The sequence below is a fragment of the Panthera leo genome, chromosome B2 (assembly GCF_018350215.1).
Source record: "Panthera leo isolate Ple1 chromosome B2, P.leo_Ple1_pat1.1, whole genome shotgun sequence".
Taxonomy (NCBI): Eukaryota; Metazoa; Chordata; class Mammalia; order Carnivora; family Felidae; genus Panthera; species Panthera leo.
The window spans coordinates 124,551,439-124,572,022 of record NC_056683.1 but is presented as its reverse complement, the minus strand read 5'-3'; the positions used below and the strand labels follow the sequence as shown (position 1 = coordinate 124,572,022).

Genomic DNA, 20,584 nt, shown 5'->3' with positions numbered 1-20,584 from the left:
ATTGGTTTCAGGAGTAGATTTCTGGGATTGATCACTTACACATGACACACTGTGCTCCTCACAGGTGCTCTGCTTAATACCCATCACCCACTTTTAACTGGTTTTTGTTGTTCGTTTGTTTGTTTTACCCAGATTCTATCACCAGTTATCCTTTGTGCCCAGCTTGATGCCCCTTATTAAACATCAGGGAAACTATCTGGGGCCCACCTGGAGATCAAAGCTCTGATCTTGCTTTCATGTGTATCCACTAAGTCGGCTGGTTGTGAATGATCAGAGTCAATTTCTAGGTGCCCAGAAAGAATACTGACTTAGTATCTTGAAAGCAACCATTTTGTTACAATTTTTTGAAAACACTTCCTAAGTAGGCCAATGAATATAACCTGCCCCGTGTCATCCCTTCAATATGTCCCTGTGTATCAATGCATACATATGTACACATATATACAAATACACACACTCATATATCTCTAAAAATATGTGCTTCCTATGTCTTCTTTGTGCTTCCTTTATTGTTCTTATTACTCATATTAAAATTAAAATATATAACTTCATTATAGAAAGGACATTTTTTATGTCTATTTTTGAGAGAGAGAGAGAGAGAGAGAGAGAGAGAGACCGAGAGAGAAAGTGGGGGAAGGGCAGAGGGGGGAACAGAGGATTCGAAGCAGGCGCTGCGCTGACAACAGCGAGGCTGATTTTGGGCTTGAACTCACGAACCGTGAGATCATGACCTGAGTTGAAGTAGGACGCTCAACCGACTGAGCCCCCCACGTGTCCCAGAGAAAGAACATATTTTAATTTAATGGCACCTCATTAAATAGGTCACAAACTAGGATTCCTGACATTCTTCTTTTGAGAAATGGTGGTGACATGATAGTATTTAATTCCTTGGGCATTCCAAAGAGGTTTTAAAATAATCCTTAATCACCTTGCTCTTTTTTGGACTCAGTGCAACAGATTCAATTCAGTAAGAATTCACTGGACACTTAACTACTTGCAAGGTGGTTTGGCCTTTCATGCTTTCTTAAAAGTAATTTTGATTTATGGGTATCTTTATCACTTCTGATTTTTAAAAGTGTTTTGGGTCTGTAAATTTCCACTTACACCGTTTTGCTTTCAGAAGATGAATCCTTTTCATACACATGGGGGCCAAAAGATTGCCATACGTCCTCTAGTGGGGATGAAAAAGGAAAAAAAAACAACAACCCAATTCAAAAAAGGGCAGGCCTCCTAACACACTCTGTACCTCATATGCAGGAATCCGAGATGATATTAATATGATGTGGAGTTGGGAAGCATATGAAGGGCTGTCATCATTTTTATGAACACCATGCCAAGTTTTCTTTGATAACAAAGGATAGGAATGGCTTCCAGAAACATTGCTTCTATAGGGAAAAGAGGGGAAGAAGTGAAATTTTAATTTTCTATTCATTTGATTTTGATGCTGGAGCACCGACATGTTGTCTGGGCATTACTCATACTGAACAAGGTATGTGGCCGTAGAACCTCAGTCTCTCCCTGTGGTTTTTGGGGACAGCAGCACATGGGGTTCTTGAGTGGGGAGGGACTGGAGCTGGCCTTTGGGCCTCTCCTCCTGCATTTGAAGGACACTGGAAAGGTCTTCTGGAACTTATTTAGCGTTTATCGGGCACTCAGAGTGAATATAGTGACATACTTAGGGGTTCAAAATGACGTTTTAAAGAGGAACAGCTGAGAAATTTAAAATCTCCTAAATCATCTGGTCCCCACAGCTTTCTGAGTAATGACTCTATTCTCTTACCCTTACCCCCACAGTCCCATTTGGATATGCTTATTCCATAAAAAAACATTTCTGAAAAAAAATGTTACTTTTGCTCAATAGCTTTGCACAGAAAATGTCCTACAGTCCAGCCTCTTTGTAGGGTCAAGAATATTTGAAATATAAAATTTATTTTGAAAGTTACAGATTTCCCTCTTCAGAGAACATGTTAAAGACCACTGGTCTTGAGGACTAAAGAGTTATTTCTGTTGCTGTTTCACAGGATAGGAGCCAGATAATTATACAAGCTCCCTGCGTGTTAGCTAAATTATTCTAGAATGAATTCTTGGTATCATGGGATGGTCTTGAGCTTTCAGGAGATGGAGGTTTGCTTACCGCTTGGGCAAAGCTTCTAAGGATGCCAAAACAAGCTGTTTCTCCAAAGCTTCATGTAATCCCACTCGATCCCTCACAGTCTGGGACAGACGTGGCTGGCATTTGGATTTTAACAATCTAGAGCAGCACGTTCCGCTCGCCCAAGGGGGTCGAACTTTAAATAACTCCTCTGAAAAACAAATAGCACCGGCTCAGTTGTTTACTTCAGTTCTTACTTGCTTCTCTCAGCCAAGTCTACCTAGATAAAGGCATCAGAAATCAAGCCGTACCAGGGCACTGCTCCAAATGGCAATAATTGTAGCCCTTTCTACAGACTCTGCTTGGATTTCTTATTGTCTCAGCACTGCGGCTGCGAGTTACCAGTCATGTCAGGTCAAGAGACAAAGCTCAGAGAACCAGCACCCCTTTTCTTGTGAAAACCAGTCAATCAATGTATAGGCATCACGTCCATTTCTGCACTTCTTCTTGGCTTCAAGTAACTTCCCATTTGTTAGGATCTCACCGGGTGTGAGTCAGTGAAAAAAAAAAAAAGATGGCAGAACTCAAATCACTTTTGTCGATGACTATTGTGCACTGTGTAAATCAGAAGGCTTAGCTGAGAGTGGGTCTTATCCCTCCTCCCTTTCCACTTTGCTTTTTTTAATGCCATTCTTCCTGCTTCCGTGCCTATTTTCATTCCTCCCTCTCTGTCACCAGTCCCAATTCTTCTGTCCTGAGCCTATTTACTTGCTTCTGCCTGCGTTATTCTTCTCTCTCCCTGTTTTTGGTCTCCTAAACTCCTAAACCTGAGAGTAACCAGAATAATAATGGAGGCACTGATATTTGACTTTCTGTATTTCATCTGAAATCTTTTTTTTCTTATTCATGAACTTGAAATATACGGGGGGGGGGGGGGGGGGGGAAGAACTTGTCCTGAACATACTTTAGAGAATGCCACCCACATGCTATTCCAGAAAGACCTAACTATCCTCCTCTGTGGGAATTTGTGTGTAAATCCATTCGTTTCTACAATAGTTGGATAAGATAGAGTTTTCAAATGCTGCTCACTTTTACGTAGCGCAATTTTCTCCCAAATTATTTTTCGTAGGCACTTTTCTCTTTGTCTCTCCTGTAGCTCCTCATCTTCTCTTTTGGGTTCATTCAAGGTCCCATACATAGCAGTAGCTTCCCTAGGGATTGGCCAATCTAAGTTGGACACACAAGCAATGTAATGATGCTTCCAAGCACCGTACTCATTATCTGTTGGAGTATAGGGCAGAAACCACCCAAACCTAATGCATTTGGGCATCCATAAGCAGTCCTACAGAAAAAGAAATGAGAAAGAGAGTTTGCTAGAAATTTTTAAGGACAGTTTCCTAGTAATAATGTTTCAGGTACACAGATAACTTCTTTAGCTTGAGATTTCTGGTGCCGCTGACTTGTCATCTGAATTTGACTCTAACAAACAAGAACCATCCCTGACTCCATAGAAAAGTAGTCTTTGATGACAATATACGTTACATATGAATATATGTATTAGTCATCTTTGTACACTTGCTCCCATAGCATTGATTTGATTCTGAGGATTTTGAGCAATAGTGTATTAGTTTGTTTCAGACCAAACCTTCCACTGGGAACACCTTTGGTTGAACCACATGATGTTGCCAGTATGCAACCAGCTTTGATATATGGGAACAGCAAATTTCACGTGATCTAATTGAGTCAAGTATCTAGACAGAATATTATAAAACAATTCTTTGAAGGCGTATAGAGCTACGAATGCAACGTCTCATGTAACCATGACCGCAGAGAGAAGGGAAACCCAGAGAGGTGACCCCAACATTTGGCATTACTTTTCATTTCAAGGCATCTGGCAGTTCCAAAGGAAAGCTCAGGCTGAGAAGCAAAGCAGAAAGTTATGGCTGAACGACAGGGAAGCTGAAAAGAATTTTAGGTATTCTCACGAGGAGGAGAGGAAACAAAGTTAAATTCAGGGCTCACTAAGGGCAAGAGCCTTGGTGATCACGCCAGGCTTTCAGCTGAGATCCTTATCAGCAAGGATAAGGAATTAGACAACTATCACAAAGACTGAAGCCAGCTTTGAAAAATCTCTTTCTCTGACTGGATTTAAGTCATCTATTCCTAGCCTAACCAAATGCCAGAAACAAAAGCAAATTCTGTCTGGAAGAGGATAACCTCATCCAGAGACTCAAATTATTGACTGCAAAAATATCTTATAACCAATATCTGATACTCCATCAAAAATACCAGGCACACCAAAGGACAAGAATTGTTTGTTTCTCCTTTTGTCTTTCATGATCTGTTATTAAGTAGAGTAAGACCCTCAGGAGAGCCATGCGTTGTAATTGTTAGGCACGAACTTAAAAAATAAACAACCCTATAATTAATATGTCTGGGAAATTAAATAGCTAGGTGAGAAATTTTGGTAAAATAATCAAATCAGCCTTCTAGAACTGAAAAACATAATAGCAGAAATTTAAAACTCAATGGACCAGTTTAAAAGCAAATTCGAATCCAGCAAAAGAGAGAATTAGTAAACTAAAAAGCCAGAAGAAAGATGCAGGCTGAAAACACTGAAAGCCAAAAAAGGTGGAAAAGACACATAGAGAACATGAAGCTTGCAGGGCGGGTGAGTCAGTCTAACACATAAGTACTGGAACCGCAGAGGAAAAGGAGAGAAAATGGGGCAGAATATGAAGGGATAGTCTCCGACAGCTTTTTGAAACTGAGAAAAGACACTAACTCTCAGATGCAAAAAAAAAAAAAAAAAAAAAAAAAATCACTGTAAATCACAAAATAGGAGAAACACACATACACACGCACATTTCTGGGTACATCCTAAAAAAATTGCATAAGACAGAAGACAAGATAGAGGAAAAAATCCTAAAAGCAGCTAAGGAAATAAGGAGCAACAATAAGGGAGCAACAATAAAACTTCCCGCTTCTTCCAAAAAAAATGTGTGTGCGTATGTGTGTAGAAAATTAAAATATTTGACAGTGACATAGAAACTGGGAGGAGGGGAGCAGATGCAGGGTCCGAAGCTTCTGGCTTTATCTCAGAAGTGGTAAAAAAAAAAAATAATAATAATAAAAACAAAAAAACCCACCCTAGAACGAGTGCTGTAATCTCTAATACAGCCAGGAGAAAACAGCTAAAGAATTTAAAATGAACAATCTAAAAAATATGGAAGTACTCCAAAAGAAAAAAGAGAAACAAGATATAAAACACAAGGAACAAACAAAAAGTAAATAGTGAAACGGTGGACATAAGCTTACATATATCAGTATGTACACAAATGTAAACAGAAGAATGACCCCAGCTAAAAGCCAGGGACTGTCAAATGTTAAAAAACAACTCCCCACAACCACATTCTGTTTCCGAGACATATTCCTTAAATACAAGGACATAGAAAAGTAAAAAGTCAGAAAACAATACATATGCCAACACCTCGCCTGGGTTCTTAAATGCTGTAAACCCAGGACTCACAGTTGGTTTTGCATGTGGCCTCTCCATGGAAAGCTAGGTATTTTCTGAGATCAGAAGCTCAACACTAGCCCACTCTGGGAAGTTTGTACACGTTAAAGAAGTAAGTTATTGACTTGCATTCAAGTATGTCTGCCATTACATTTCATTAAATCTTTAAGAAGAAAATGAGACAAATAAGCCAGAGGCAGAGTTAATGGCAGAGGATGTTGGAAATGCAGATTTACATTCTTTAACAGATGTGAGCCAAAGAGGGATCAGATGAGGTTGTGGTTGTACAGCAATTTTCAAGGTGAATGATGATGGATAAAATCATACCATATAATAACCAAAGCTTAAGTATAATTTCTCAGGAAAGAAGTGGACTTCTTTAGCCACGATAAAATGTTTTCTAAATAATTAAATTGAGCATTTGAAGATTCTTAAAATTACACGAATTATTAGAATAGTGTATATCCGCTCACTTCCAAAATAAATTATCATATTTAACTTCTCCCCATGTTTGCTCTGAAGGGTAAGTTAATTATGGTTCAAATACTCTCCATTACTGTCTTCAGGGAAGGAAGCTACCCCAGTTGTCTCCTTACAGAACACAGCTGTTATTTGTGCCCTATCGGTAGGAAGTGACAAACAGTCAACCTGTTCAGTTAAAAACTTCCAGGCCCAGCTGACTTGTGCGGCTGCACACAAATCTTTTGGATTCAGAAAGGAAAAGATATATAGAGAAATGAAGCGCGGTAACACCGTAGAGAAATCCACTTTGGCCATTTGCATCCTTTCTGAAAACCACTCTTGGACAATCCTACAAAGAAAGACACAGAAATTTAGTTCAGGACGCTAGTATCTAAAACCGACCAAAAATCTAGGACACATATTGGTCATTGTTCTTTCTATAATGTTCTAACTATAAAAAAACAAAACAAAACTTGAATCCTAGGTAACACACAGCTAGATTTTTAAAAATACTGTATCTACTTTCACTGATCCATTCTAAAGGTGAATAATGAAAATATCTAAAATCTACAGGAAAAAGGTCTGAAATAAACATGGTTATTTAAGTTATAAATCTGGATTTTCTGCCTTTTCCTTTACTCCAGATTCAATAAATCAGCAAGTCTTGTCAGCTCTACAAATATGTACCCTCATATCCAACCACTTTCTCTCCACCTCGACTACTATCACCACTGCAAAGCTCCTCCTTCTCCCTCCAGCACAACCGCAATAACCCCTTCTGATAGTCTCCCCCATTCCACTCCTCTTCCGAGAGCCCATTCTCTACATGGCAGTGGAGGGTTTTGTTTTTTTTTTCTAATTTTTTTTTCATTAAGTAACCTCTATGCCCAACGTGGGGCTCAAACTCACAAACCTAAGATCAAGAGTCACATGTTCTAGAGACTGAGCCAGCCAGGCGCCCCCTCAAGTGTTTTTGTTTTTTTTTTAATGTAAATTAGATAATGCCACTCATGCAAGTAAAACCCTACAATGACTTCCCGGTGTTATTAGAATAAAACCCTGTAGCTACATCACACTTAGTGGTGAAATATTAATGCCTTCCCCCTAACATAAGAACAAACCAAGAATGTTCACTCTCATTCCTTCAATTTAACAGGCACTGGAGATCCTAGCCATTTCAACAAGGCAGGAAAAAAAGTAACTAGTATACATATTGGAAAGGAAGCAGTAAAACTGTCTCAATTCATGTATGTGGAATCTACAAAACCACTTTTAAAAACAAGGAATCTGCAAAACAACCATTTAAATTGTTGAACTAATTAGTATAAAGTGGTTGATGATTTTCTTTTATCTTTTTTTTTAAGTCAATTTCATTGTTTTGAGAGGGACAGAGACACCACAAGTGGGGGAGGGGCAGAGAGAGGGAGACAGAGAATCCCAAGCAGGCTCTGTGCAGTCAGTGAAGGAAATTGTGAGATCGTGACCCAAGCCAAAACCAGGAGTCAGATGCTTAACTGAGCCACCCGGGAGCCTCTGATTCTCTTTTATCTTTTTAATGTTTATAGGATCTATAGCAACATTCCCTTTTTTATTCCTGATATTGGCAATTTTCTCTTCTTTTTTCTTGGTTATTCTTGCCAGGAGTTTATCAATTCAATTACTTTTTTTTTTTTTTAAACACCTTTTGTTTTCATAAATTTTCTCTCTTCATTTTCTATTTTATTGATGTCAGCTCTTCATCATTTCTTTACTTCTACTTACTTTGGGTGTAATTTGAGTTTGTTTCTAGTTTCTTAAGGTGGAAATTTAGATAGTTAATTTGAATCCTTTTTTTTCTTTTCTGAGGTAAGAATTTAAATGATATATTTTCCTCTAAGCTGTACTTCATCTGCATCCCAGCCATTTAGATGTGTTGTATTTTCATTGTCACTCAATTTGAAATATTCTAATTTCCCTTGTGTTTTCTTTTTTGACCACATGTTTTTTATAAGTGAGTTAACTTCCAAATATTTTTGGATTTTCTAGATAAATATTTTTGGGTTTTCTAGATATTTTATATTTTTTAATCTCAAATTTTATTGCATTGTTGTTAAAACTTATACCTAATTAGATTTTAACAATTCTGAAATGTATTGCGTCTTATTTTTTGGACCAGGAAATTATGTATCTTGGTGAAAGCTATTTTGTTCATAAAAAAACGCATCTATTGGGAAGTTGTTGGCTTTAATTTCCTATAAATATTAGGTCAAGTTGGTTTAGAAGATTGCTCAGTTCTATATTCTCACTGATTTTTTTGTTTAGTTGTTCTATTATAATTCACTCAGTTTTGTTTTATGTAATTTAAAACTCTATTATTTGGTACATACATATTTATAATTTTATGACTTCATGATGAAGGGATCCTTTTCTCCTTATATAATGTCCCTCTCTGTCTTTCTAGTAACATTCCTCATCTTGAAGTCCATTTTGTCTGATATTAATATTGCCATCCTACTTTTATATGCTTAGTATTTGTATCCTATCCTTTTACTTTAACCAGTCAGAATCTTTATATTTTCAGTGTATCCTTCATGGTCAGTATACAGTTAGATCTTGTTTTGTTTTTTTCTTTTTAAAGCTCATTTAACTACCACTGCCTTTTATTTGAAGGTTTAGTCCGCTTATATTTAATATAATTATTGATATGGTTGAATCCAGGTCTTAATTTTATTTGTTTTTTGCTTTTCCCATTTGTTTTATGAAAATCTATTCCTCCTCTCCTGTCTTGTTTTGAGATAATAAAATTTTTTGTATTCCATTTCAATTCCTTTATTGGCTTTTTAGGATATCTCTTGCATTATGCAATTGAGTTGTTGTTAGCAAGTACAGTACGCATCGTTGACATTTCATAGTCTATTTAGAGTGAATACTCATAAAATTAAAGAACAGTGCAATGGTATAGTTCTTGACATCCTTAAGCTTTGGTCATGATACCATATCTACTTATGTTATAAGCCCCATAATACATTTGTTTTGCTTTAAACAGTCATATGTCTGTAAAATAACTTTAAAATTTTACATTTTCCCACACATTACCATTTCCTGCTTGTAAATCCAAGTTTCCATCTGTTATCAATTTCCTTAGCCTGAAGAATTTGTTTCAGCCTTTCTTCACTGGAGGTCTTCTGACAACAAATTTTATCACTCTCTTTTTATATGAAAATATCTTATTTCACCCTAATGTCTGTAGTACTATTATGACCTGCATTAATCAGTTTTAATAATTATCATCTTGTAGCCAGTCTGGTTTCTGCTATATCATCATCTTTCCTTCCTCCTCCTCCTCCTCTCTCCCTCCTCCTCCTGTTTCTTCCTCCTCACTCCCATTTTATTTTAAAGCCAGCCTAAAACATCGGGTCACTGCACTCATCTCACCCACATAGATGTGTTATATTGTCACCATCATTCCATTTGAAATATTCTCATTTCTCTTGTGATTTCTTCTTTGATATTTCTGTGTGCCTTACTAAATAATAGGAGCATTTTTAAAAAACATACTATAATACCATCGTCATGCCTAAACAAATTCAATAAGAATTTCTTTTTTTTTTTAAACATTTATTTTAGAGAGAGAGAGATACAGACCACAAGCAAGAGAGGAGCAGAGAAGGAGTGAGACATAGAATCCAAAGCAGGCTCCAGGCTCTGAGCTGTCAGCACAGAACCCAATGCGGGGCTCGAACCCATGAAACACGAGATTGTGACCTGAGCCGAGGCTGGATGCTTAACTCACTGAGTCACCTAGGTGCCCCTCAACAATAATTTCTTAATGTGATATCTATTTTTAAAAAGTTTATAAAAATATAGCATACATCAAGAACACTTCTTACATTACTCTGTGTGCCACCTAAGCACAAATGGATCTTGAATGAATAAAAACTCTGGAGGCTATGTAGGCCTTAGACCAAAGAGATGTTTTATGGTTCATGAAAGATGCATTGCTGGCCCTGTAGCCACCAATTGTAAAAAAAAAAAAAAAGAGATACTTAATTCCTAATTGCCCTCTCTGGATATTGGCCATAAACATCTGTTATAATCCCAAGCCACCAAATAGGTCATCATATGTGAATAAGAATCACTAGAACAAGAAAGTTTGGAAGCAATCCAAGGATTAGCAAATGAAAGTCTTCCCTGGAACCCCTAATCTCCTCCAATCTCAGTGAAATTACAGATGTTTGTGACCAATCTCATAGCTGATTGGAAAATTTGGCAATAGAACTCACCAGAACTCTTTTATCTCAAGCCATCGGGACCATGGAACTATTTTTCACTGCTAAATGGCTACTGCTACCCTGTTACCAGGTCCTATTGGACACAGATTAACTCACTGGAAGACAAATCCTGTCTCTGAACGGATCTCATTCTGCAATGTGTCTTCTCTGACTTTCTATGACCTTCTCTGAATGCATAGGCTAAATTCCCACAGGGTGGGTCAAGCCCCAGAAAGTTCCAATGTGAAATGAAAACACTATCTCCAATTAGGGACGAAAAAAGAACTTAGTTATCTTCATAAACAAGTTGCTGAAGACCCATGAGACCCAGAGACTGTCTTTATCACTAATTTACCCAAACTGCTTGCCTAACTGGAGCCTCATCTATAATCTTGGGAGAAGGGAAACTTGTATCTTGCAACTGAACACCAATAAATAATACATGTAGAAGGAATTAAGAAGTTAGAAAATGAGCACTTGGCAGCTATCACAGTAATAATTACATCAGATAAGAATCATCAATGGATTCTAAAACCAGTCAGTGAAAGTATGGTGAGGAACAGGGTACTTGCATAGATTCAAATACTTTTAAGTTAATTTAAAATTAATCACTCAAAGTCTTTTTAGTTACTTATTAATTAATAAGTACCAAAGACCTAATAATTAATCATCTTAACCAAGTGATGATAAGTCAACAGCATGAGCAATGGGGCAAATCGACATAGTATGCCCCATGTGATCCGCTGAGAACACAGCGCCACTTCTGTGTTATTCCTGCCAAGAACACATAACCTGAATGTGATCTTAAAGAAGTTTCAGCCAGGGGCGCCTGGGTGGCTCAGTCGGTTAAGCGTCCAACTTCGGCTCAGGTCACGATCTCGCGGTCCGCGAGTTCGAGCCCCGCATCGGGCTCTGGGCTGACAGCTCAGAGCCTGGAGCCTGTTTCCGATTCTGTGTCTCCCTCTCTCTCTGCCCCTCCCCCGTTCATGCTGTGTCTCTCTCTGTCTCCAAAAAAAATTAATAAATAAACGTTAAAAAAAAAAAAATTAAAAAAAAAAAAAAGAAGTATCAGCCAATCACAGATTGAAGGTCATTCAACAAAGTAGGTCTGTACTTTTTTTTTTTATGTTTTATTTTATTTTTGAAGGAGAGAGAGACAGAGTGCGAGCAGGGAAGGGGCAGAGAGAGAGGGAGACACTGAATCTGAAGCAGGCTCCAGGCTCTGAGCTGTCAGCACAGAGCCCCATGTGGGGCTCAAACCAACGAACCATGAGATCACGACCTGAGCCGAAGTTGGATGCTTAACCAACTGAGTCACCCAGGTGCCCAAGTAGGTCTGTACTCTTGAAAGTGTTAAGTAATAAAAGACAAGAAAGAACAGAGGAACTGCTCCCCATCAAAGGTGGATATAGAGACGTGAAAACCAAATACAACAGGACCCTGGATTGGATTCTGGACTGAGAAGGAAAGGACATTGTTGGAACAATCAGGAGTATTCAAATGGAATCTGTAGATTAGACCATAGTACTGTATCAGTGCTGATTTCTTGATATTGGAGGATGTACTTTGATTTTTCGGCAGAATGTCCTGTTTGTTTGTTTGTTTGTTTGTTTGTTTTGAAAACACATACTGAGATGCTTAGCTTTAGTGGGGCATCATGTTTGCAACATATTCTCAAATGATTCAGCATAATAAGGTGAAATGGTAAAATGTTAACTATTGAGGAATCCAGGTGAAAAGTATAAAGGAATTATTCGCACAAGTTTTTGCAATTTTTCTGTAAGTTAAAAATTATTGCAAAATAAAAAGGTTTTTTGATTTCTGTTTTTAAAGAAGAGGCTGCCTACATCATTTGCAAGGTTTAATGATTGCCTATTATGTTGTGTGTTTCTACTCCTCTGGCTTTATCTGAGGCCAGTGCTCATTCTCGATCCTTGTCCATGCAGCTTTGTCACAACCTAAGACAAGACAGTGGTTCAAAATGAACCTAATGGTGGGGCGCCTGGATGGGTCAGTCGGCTAAGTGTCCGACTCTTGGTTTCGGCTCAGGTCATGATCTTACGGCTCATGAGTTCAAGCCCCACATCAGCTCCACGCTAATAGTGTGGAGACTGCTTGGGATTTTCTCTCCCTTCCTTTCTGTCTGCCTTTCACCCGCTTGTGCTCTCTCTCTCTCTAAATGGATAAATAAACTTTAAAATAATAATTAAAAATAAAGAAGTAAATAGATAGAGGGATAGAGAGATGGATAAAATGAACATATTGGCATGCCACTCTGGGGAGTGCATGCGTGCGTGCACGCGCACGCGTGTGTGTGTGTGTGTGTATGTGTGTGTGTGTAAGCAGGAGAGCAAAGGATGGAATTGTGCATGTACTGGCAACATATCGTATCCACAGACAAAAGTGTCATGAGGGCTTCTCTCATTGTTGAGAGATTAACATTCAAGCCCAATGAGGCAGTGAGGACATCAGGAACAGCTAATCCCCGGGGATCGCCGATCTGAGTCCTCACTGTCCCAGACAGGCTTCACAATCCTTTCACTGGTTCTCGGAGGACAGTATGCTCTCACTTAGAATTATAAAGCAGATCAATAAAATAAGGTGCAAAACAGAAATGTTTTCAGCCTCCTTTTCAAAGACGGGCCTCAGTATCTTGAGTTTTTGTTCCCACCCCCTTCCCACCGCACACCATCTACTGTTCCATCCCAGCCAAGCAAAGGGGAAGAACTGAATCTGAGTTACTGTTTATTTATTTATCGTTTTATTTTTTTAAGTTTATTTATTTTTGAGAGAGCAAGTGGGAGGGGCACAGAGAGAGGAGGCGTGAGAGAGAATCTCAAGCTGATCACGCAGAGCCTGACATGAGGCTTGATCTCATGAACTATGAGATCATGACCTGGGCCAAAATCAAGAGTCAGATGCTTAACCAGCTGAGCCATCCAGGTATCCCAAAATATTTTCTTTCTTTTTTCTTCTTTTTTTTTAATGTTTTATTTTATTTTTGAGTGAGAGAGAGCGGGGGAGGGGAGGTGGGCAGGAGAATGGGAACAGAGGATCTGAAGCAGGCTTCATGCTAACAGCAGAGAGCCTGATGCGTTGCTCAAATCAAACTCATGAAACTTGAGGTCATAACCTGAGCCACCCAGGTGCCCCCAAAAGATTTTATTTTTAAGCAATCTCTATAACCAACACAGGGCCCGAACTCACAACCCCGACATCAAGAATCATATACTTCACTGACTGAGCCAGCAAGGCACCCCAACAATCTGAGTTACTTTTTAAAGTGGACCTCACTTATACATGTTTTACATTTGTTCTTAGCAAACACTGCTACAAGGACACATTCAAGTATAATGAATCTTAAGCAAGAAAAAAGGAAAATGCTTCAGCCACATAAAAAGAAGAAAAAAAAAAAATCAGTACCCAAGCAGCAGAACTAGGGTAGTTTGTGGTAATGACATCGTGGCTCATTGCATTTTAGTTAATGTTGCAAAGTAAGAAATCCGTGAAGAGAAATAACAACATGTAAAGAGACAATGAACAAAATGTGCTTTGCTCCTTTATTGTGACAAGGATATCTTCATTTAAATAATTCATGACACTACTTTGCCGTGTGCTACTGAATGTACAATGTGTACTTTGCAAAAATAACAAGGCTTAGTAATACGGAACTTGAATCTAATTCTCAGCTCTTAAATTTCTGATAAGAAGGAGAAAGAAGCTGCCCAAACTGCGATGAAAACCACTGAGAGGACAGCTTGCAGTGGTGGCCTGGAGAGGGGAAGTCACGTTGGCAGAGGTCCCTGCTTTCTTGCTCCCCGGGCAGTACCCTGGAGTCTCGACTGGTGGCTTTACCACCACTTTATGGCACGGCCAGGGTCTGGGTTAGGTGGGCTTCCACAACAGATGCCAGGGTCACACAGAATAAGGATTAGGTTTGGGGAATAAAGGGAGTGGAGAACGTATGCCGAAGTCTTCGGTGAATGAGAGAACAAAGCTGGGTGTGGGGAAAGCGATGAGGAAGGGTGACTGAAGAGTTTAAAATCTTTTTAGATTTTAAAATTGGGGCACCTGGGTGGCTCAGTCGGTTAAGTGTCTGACTCTTGATTTTGGCTCAGGTCCTGTCTCGCAGTTTGTGAGTTCGAGCCCCACATTGGGCTCTGTACTGTCGGTACGGGTTGGGATTCTCTCTTCCTCCCTGTGGCTGTGCCCCTCCCCCGCTCGCTCTGTCTCTCAGAAATAAACTTAAAAAAAATTTTTTAAAGATTTTAAAATAGTTTGTCTATGCTGATTCATAGCTACATGGAGGCACATAAGCATAAAAAATTAGGTTATCTCTGGGTGGGGGGATTCTGGGTGATTTTCCTCTTTTTGCCTACTCACATTTTCCAGTGCTTCTACAAAAGCCTGGAATTACTACTGAAGAGATAAAGAAGGCCCCAGGCTTCCAGGTGGTCCCTACCAAGTGGAGCACTCATTCTCCTAGTCTTTGCTTGTCTAGCCTCCTACGTATCCTTCAGACTCCAGCCTAAATGTCAGATCCTCAGGGGAAGGCTGTCCTGATCCCCTGGACCCGCTGAGGTCTCCTTACTTTTCCTTTGCTACTGAGCACGGTCGGAGCTATTTATCTGATATCCGGCGGGGCTGGTCAAGCCTGCTTGGGAAATAAAGGAGAATGCATGTACACAGACTTCTCATTGTTATCAAAGTGCAGTACGACCTTCCATGTATGATACATACGGTATAACTTGTGGCCAGTGAAGCAATATGGTGCTGGGGAAGGAGCAAGAAAGTGTACCTGGAACCAGCATGGCAGGTCTAAGTTATGTGGCTGGTGGGAAGCCATTTTTCGCAACAATATTGGTGACCATGTAAGGTAATGGCAGTGAAATTTTAGGGTGATATTTCTGGGGTGCTGACAGAATCCCCCCACGTCCCCAACAGGCTGACCATTCCTGCTGCCCACATCCTTGCCTGTCGGAGGAGGCTCCTGCCGCTCACAGAGCACTCCCCCCTCAATGTCATCTCCTGTCCTCTGCTGAAACCTGTATCCTTTACACTTGATGTGCACTATAATGTAATCTAAGCATGGTTTTTGTGTTTCCGTTCCTGCTGACCCTCAAACTCCATCCATTTGGGGGCTCATTCACTATTTAAAGTCTTTCTCTTCCACTGCACCTCAAGCCGCAAGGAAGAAGGCATGGTGTTTGTGTTGTTTGCTACTATGCCCCCAGCACTTGGTACGGTGCTTCTGACTTGGCAGGGGCTGAGAAAACATGTGTAAGTTAGAATAAGGAATGAAAAAAATAATAAAAATAGAAAATCACTGCTTGTATTAACTTCCTGTTCATTGTAACAATTACTGCTGACTTAACTGGCCTAGAGCGGTGCAAATGTATGTTCTCAGAGTTCCGGAGGTCAGAAGTCTGAAATCAGTTTCACTGGGCTCCAGTCAAGGTGCTGCCAGGGCTGACCCCCTCTGGAGGCTCGGAGGGGAGAATCTGTCCCCTTGTCCCTTTCGCGTTCTAGAAGCGGCCGGCCTTCCTTGGCTCGTGGCCGCTTCTTGAAGCACGGCATTGTCAGACGTCTCCATCTCTCCCACTGCTTCTGGCATGACATTGTCTGTCGGGCCTCTTGCCTCCCTTTTAAGGACGATTGTGATTACGTTGAGCCCTGATCACGCAAGATAACCTCCCCATCTCAACATCCTTCATCACATCTGCAAACTGCCTTTGCCCCATCACGTAACATCCACGAGTTCCAGGGTGAGGGTATGGACATACTTGGAGGCCACTATTCAGTCTGCCACATTGCTCTAACTTCTGACACACGGAAAACACTCCAAAATATTTGTGCCGGTGCTACATTGTGCTCTCAGATATCCGGTGAGAGGCAGGGACATCCCCTTGTCCTGAAATAGGACATATTTTATTCTACTAAAATATGAACTTCAGAGGGCAGGAACGTTTTACACTCTGTTTAGTGTTGAATCCCGGGCACCCAGAGTTGTGTTTGGCACATGGTAGGCATTCAGTAAATATTTGTTGAATGCTGGATGAAGAGACAGCATTCTTCCGACACCCATCATTTACTTCCCCTTCTTCCAAAATAACTTCAGTTTCTATAGGGTGATCCATGTGGTTCTGTAGAAGCCGATTCTATCCCTGGCTCCAAAATGCATATGAATAAGGGCTAATTCCATTTATTTGGGTCAATCTCCTGGCCACAGCAACTGGCAAAAGTAGGCACGGACCTATGCTAGTCCAAGCAGAGTGAAGCTCAAACAAAGAAATTATTTTTTATTTCCATTCACAACGGAGGAAACCTCATAATGAAGCCAGGACTGCCAAAGGCAGAGCTGAAGAGCAGAAAGAATCAAGTCACTGGTTTTATTACTGAACCTCTGAATTGAGCTTCAACTGCAGCCAAACCTACTCCGATTTTTTCAATTATAGGAGAGGGAAATATTTCCTTTATTACTCGTGTCAAGTTTGGGGGTTACTCACAACGAAACATTCGAAACCCACGAAGCAGCAGTGCCAGGGAAAGATGAAAAAGGCATCTAGAGAACCCGAACAGATCATTCTGTTTTGTTGGGAATAGAAGGAACGGGGTACTCGTGCATCCTGCGTTCCTGCCTCTGAGGAAGAGTGGACTCTTGGGGCCATCAGGTCACCCTTGGCTGTGCGCCACAGCACTCTGGGAATGGAGTCAATACTGCTTCCTCGGCCCCATCCCCGCGTGTTGAGCCAAAATCTCCACGGGTGGGATTCAGAGTCTGTTTTTACAAACTCAAGTGCTCCTATGGGCCCAGCCCTTCTCAGCATCCGGGAATTTGACTTCCCAGTAGCAGCAGATCCCGGGGCTCATGTCAAGCCGAGTACAAAGCACTGGGTGTGTGTAGGGCGGTCTTAGGAGGAGGTGGAACTCCTTTTGGAGGCCCTGAGCTCATGAAGTTCTGAGACCTGAATGGGAATCTAATTGTCTCTCTCCCATGTGTAAAGAGCGTCAGTTGAGCTTTCGATGCATTTTATTTTTCTAAAGGTAGCTGGTTCACAGCTAAATTCTGGAGGGTTGATATGACCAGAGAAGGGACGACTGGGTAAGTGGATCATTATGGGCCATATTAAACCTATTTATCTTCCTTTCACTTACGCAATAAGGAAAATCAGGGCAGCTCCAGGGTTAGTGAATTCAAGGACTCAATGAGGTCATCAAAGGCCAGAATCTTCCATATTTTCACTTTGCCTCCTCAGTAGTTTGCTTTGGTCCTTAGGCTCATTCCCTGAGGTGATTTCCAAATGACTAACAAAGTGAGCGATTATCCTCACACAACAGGAACCACAGATGGAAAGGGCAGGTCCCTTCCTCAAGCCCCTATTTAAGTCCCTTTGAGAGCTAAGAAAACTCTCCCAGAAGCTCTCTAGCAGCCACTCGCCATGTGTCCTTAGGCAGAATTAGTGTCTACATGCCCTTTCATAATCCAGACGCCACCAAGGGGGTGGAATCATCGTGAACCTGTCCAAGCCTGACTCACCCTTGGCGGGGCAGGGTGACAAGCCGCCTCTGAAGCACATAATGCCTGGGGAGAAGGGCCTCTGTCAGGAATATGGAGAAGAAACAGGCAATGGTAATCAACAGTGTCTGGCCCGCTAAACAGGCACCAAAGAAAGAAAACATCTATGTAGCTGCCCAGGCGTCTGATCCACCCAACCTTTACGGGTTGCCCCTTTAGTTCAGAGTTCTTACTTGTCTCTGTCCTTGCTCCCCTCTATACTTGAGATCTGACTACAGGTATTTCTTAAAGGGGCAAATGTGGTTTTAATATCTGGTAATATAACTCTTACTCCTTTTTTCCTTTATATTTATACTTTTCTTAACTGTTGGTATCCATTTTCTTTAAGTTTTATTTCTTTATTTTGAGAGAGAGCATGCGCATGTGAGCTGGGGAGGAGTAGAGAGAGAGAGAGAGAGAGAGACAGGAAATCTCAGGCAGGTTCCCCACTGTCTCTGCAGAGCCTGACACGGGGCTCAGTACCATGAACCCTGACATCGTGACCTGAGCTGAAATCAACAGTCAGACACTTAACTGACTGAACCACCCAGGCGCCCCTGTCGCTATCCATTTTATTGTCTGGATTCGCTTTAGAATCAGTTTCTCGAGGTCCATAAGAATATCCTATTTGGGAATTTGCACTAGGACTGACCTGAACTTTAAGACTAATTTCAAGACAATGGGCATCTTTAAACATGGCACATCTTCTTTTCAGTTTTTGTTTTTAACTGTCCTTTAACTCAAGTTTATAATTTCCTGCACAAGGGTCTTGCACTTACTGTTTCAGTTTTATGCAACAGACAAAGAGAAGCAGAGCTAAGAGAAGGCAGTGAGGGTGGGGGGCGTAGGGGGGCAGGCAGGCAGGCCCCACGGCCTGGGTGACATTGTTTGAATCCAAGGATCTCTCCCGGCCTGAAGCTAGACCAATCTTAAGTCAATGCGTTCCCGTTTCTTCTGAAGCTGGTTTGAGTTCCATTTCTGTTATTTGCACCTGAAAGCATTCTAACCATGACATCAAAAGAATACACCGGGAGAACAGGAGGAAAGATGACAAACATCCACTGAATGCTTCCTGTGCACTTGGGGTTTTCTTCTTCTGTTCCTAAGACCTGCTAGCCTACTTAGGGCTCGTCTGCAGCCACCTCTATGCTTACTCTGCCGTAACCCTCCTGGACATTTCCTAAACAGATTCTTCAATACAGAACAGAGACAGATGTTCTCTTAAAACCTTTCTCCATTTTTCTACGATTTATCTGGGAATTTCACTCCCCCTACACAGAAGTAATAGGATTCTTGGTAGCTGTGGAAGCTAATATCCTGTGCCTTATAAATGGCTGGTAGCGTTAATTATCAGGGCTGCGGCATTTGGGAAATTGTGCAATGAACAACTTCAGGAGGTGCCATTAACACAGATGACAGTGTGAAACAGCACCCCCGGAGTTGTGTGACATGCCACCCTTGGGTATTATTACTGTGCATAATTCCTTCTGGAATTGTTTTATAGGAGTCTTGAGTTAATTAAATAGTGAAAAGTCTTGAGCGAAGCAAAGTATTCGTAATCGCCCATACTTGAGAACTTGGAATATCTTGAAAAGTTCCTTCCTCCCAGGGAGCTAGCAAATGAAAAAGTTGTTCTGATCATTTTTTGGCTATTCTTGGAATTAGGAGTGTTTAGGATCTCTTCATTCAGCAAGCATTTACCCAGTGGCTGCTGTGTACCTAGTATTGTTCTCAATGTTAGGGACACAGAGAGTCACCAGAAAAAGTTCTTGCCCTCACAGAGCTACAGTCTAGTGGAGGAGACACACGGTAAGTAAACAAGTACTGTATATAACATAATGTCAGGTGGTGCTAAGTGCTGTAAAGACAAGTTAAACCTTTTAATTTTTTTTTTTAATTAAAAAAAAATTTTTTTTTAACGTTTATTTTTGAGACAGAGAGAGACAGAGCATGAGTGGGGGAGGGGCAGAGAGAGAGGGAGACACAGAATCCGAAACAGGCTCCAGGCTCTGAGCTGTCAGCACAGAGCCCGACGCGGGGCTCGAACTCACGGACCGCGAGATCGTGACCTGAGCCGAAGTCGGCCGCTTAACCGACTGAGCCACCCAGGCGCCCCAAGTTAAACCTTTTAAAGTGTGGCACCACCATAGAAGAGTGGTACCACTTACAAAATGGGAAGTGAGAATTTCAAGCGCACAGGCTTTGCCTAGCGTAAGCCAATGACCTTCCCACCATCCACTCTCCCTCTGTGCCCATCCCCACCCAATAAAACTCAAGGGTTTTCCTTCTTAGCTTCATCCACTTCTAAAAACTGCCCCAGTGACAAATGATGGTTATCCATGACGGTGGGATCTATGTGAAAGGACGGGACATGTCCAAAACCTGGGGCTGAGGAGAGAGAAGACTCAGGAGGAACCAGATTTCCAGACTCACCTTGGATATTTAGAAACCCAGTGGGCCTTTGAATATGCTCTCTGCTACCTCCACACAGAAACAGTCTCCTTTCAAATGGGTGCTCAGGAACTCAGAGTGATGGGGCTGTTCTGAATTCAAATTTAACCTAGATGCATCGTCTCTGGGAAATGCACACACCAGATTTCCTCACAGTTCACAGATGGGATAGACATCCTGGCCTGAGCCCTCCCACGGGCCGCTTGGAAAGAGGGGGTGGGTGCAGGGAGGTGAGTGTGGGGGGTATTCTCTCTTCA

General features: G+C 41.1%; 1 protein-coding gene across 7 annotated transcripts in view; it reads right to left on the bottom strand.

Annotated features, from left to right (window-relative positions):
• The window catches only part of ECT2L (epithelial cell transforming 2 like), an 81,593-nt gene that overhangs the window by 41,102 nt on the left and 19,907 nt on the right, over positions 1–20,584 (bottom strand). For all 7 annotated transcript variants that reach the window (XM_042939948.1, XM_042939944.1, XM_042939950.1 and 4 more), the window contains 4 exons: positions 6,258–6,420; positions 3,182–3,434; positions 2,135–2,303; positions 1,247–1,385 (listed from right to left, as the gene is read on the bottom strand). In XM_042939948.1, coding sequence (XP_042795882.1) covers positions 1,247–1,385; positions 2,135–2,303; positions 3,182–3,434; positions 6,258–6,420 — 724 coding nt within the window. The remainder of the gene's footprint in view (positions 1–1,246; positions 1,386–2,134; positions 2,304–3,181; positions 3,435–6,257; positions 6,421–20,584) is intronic.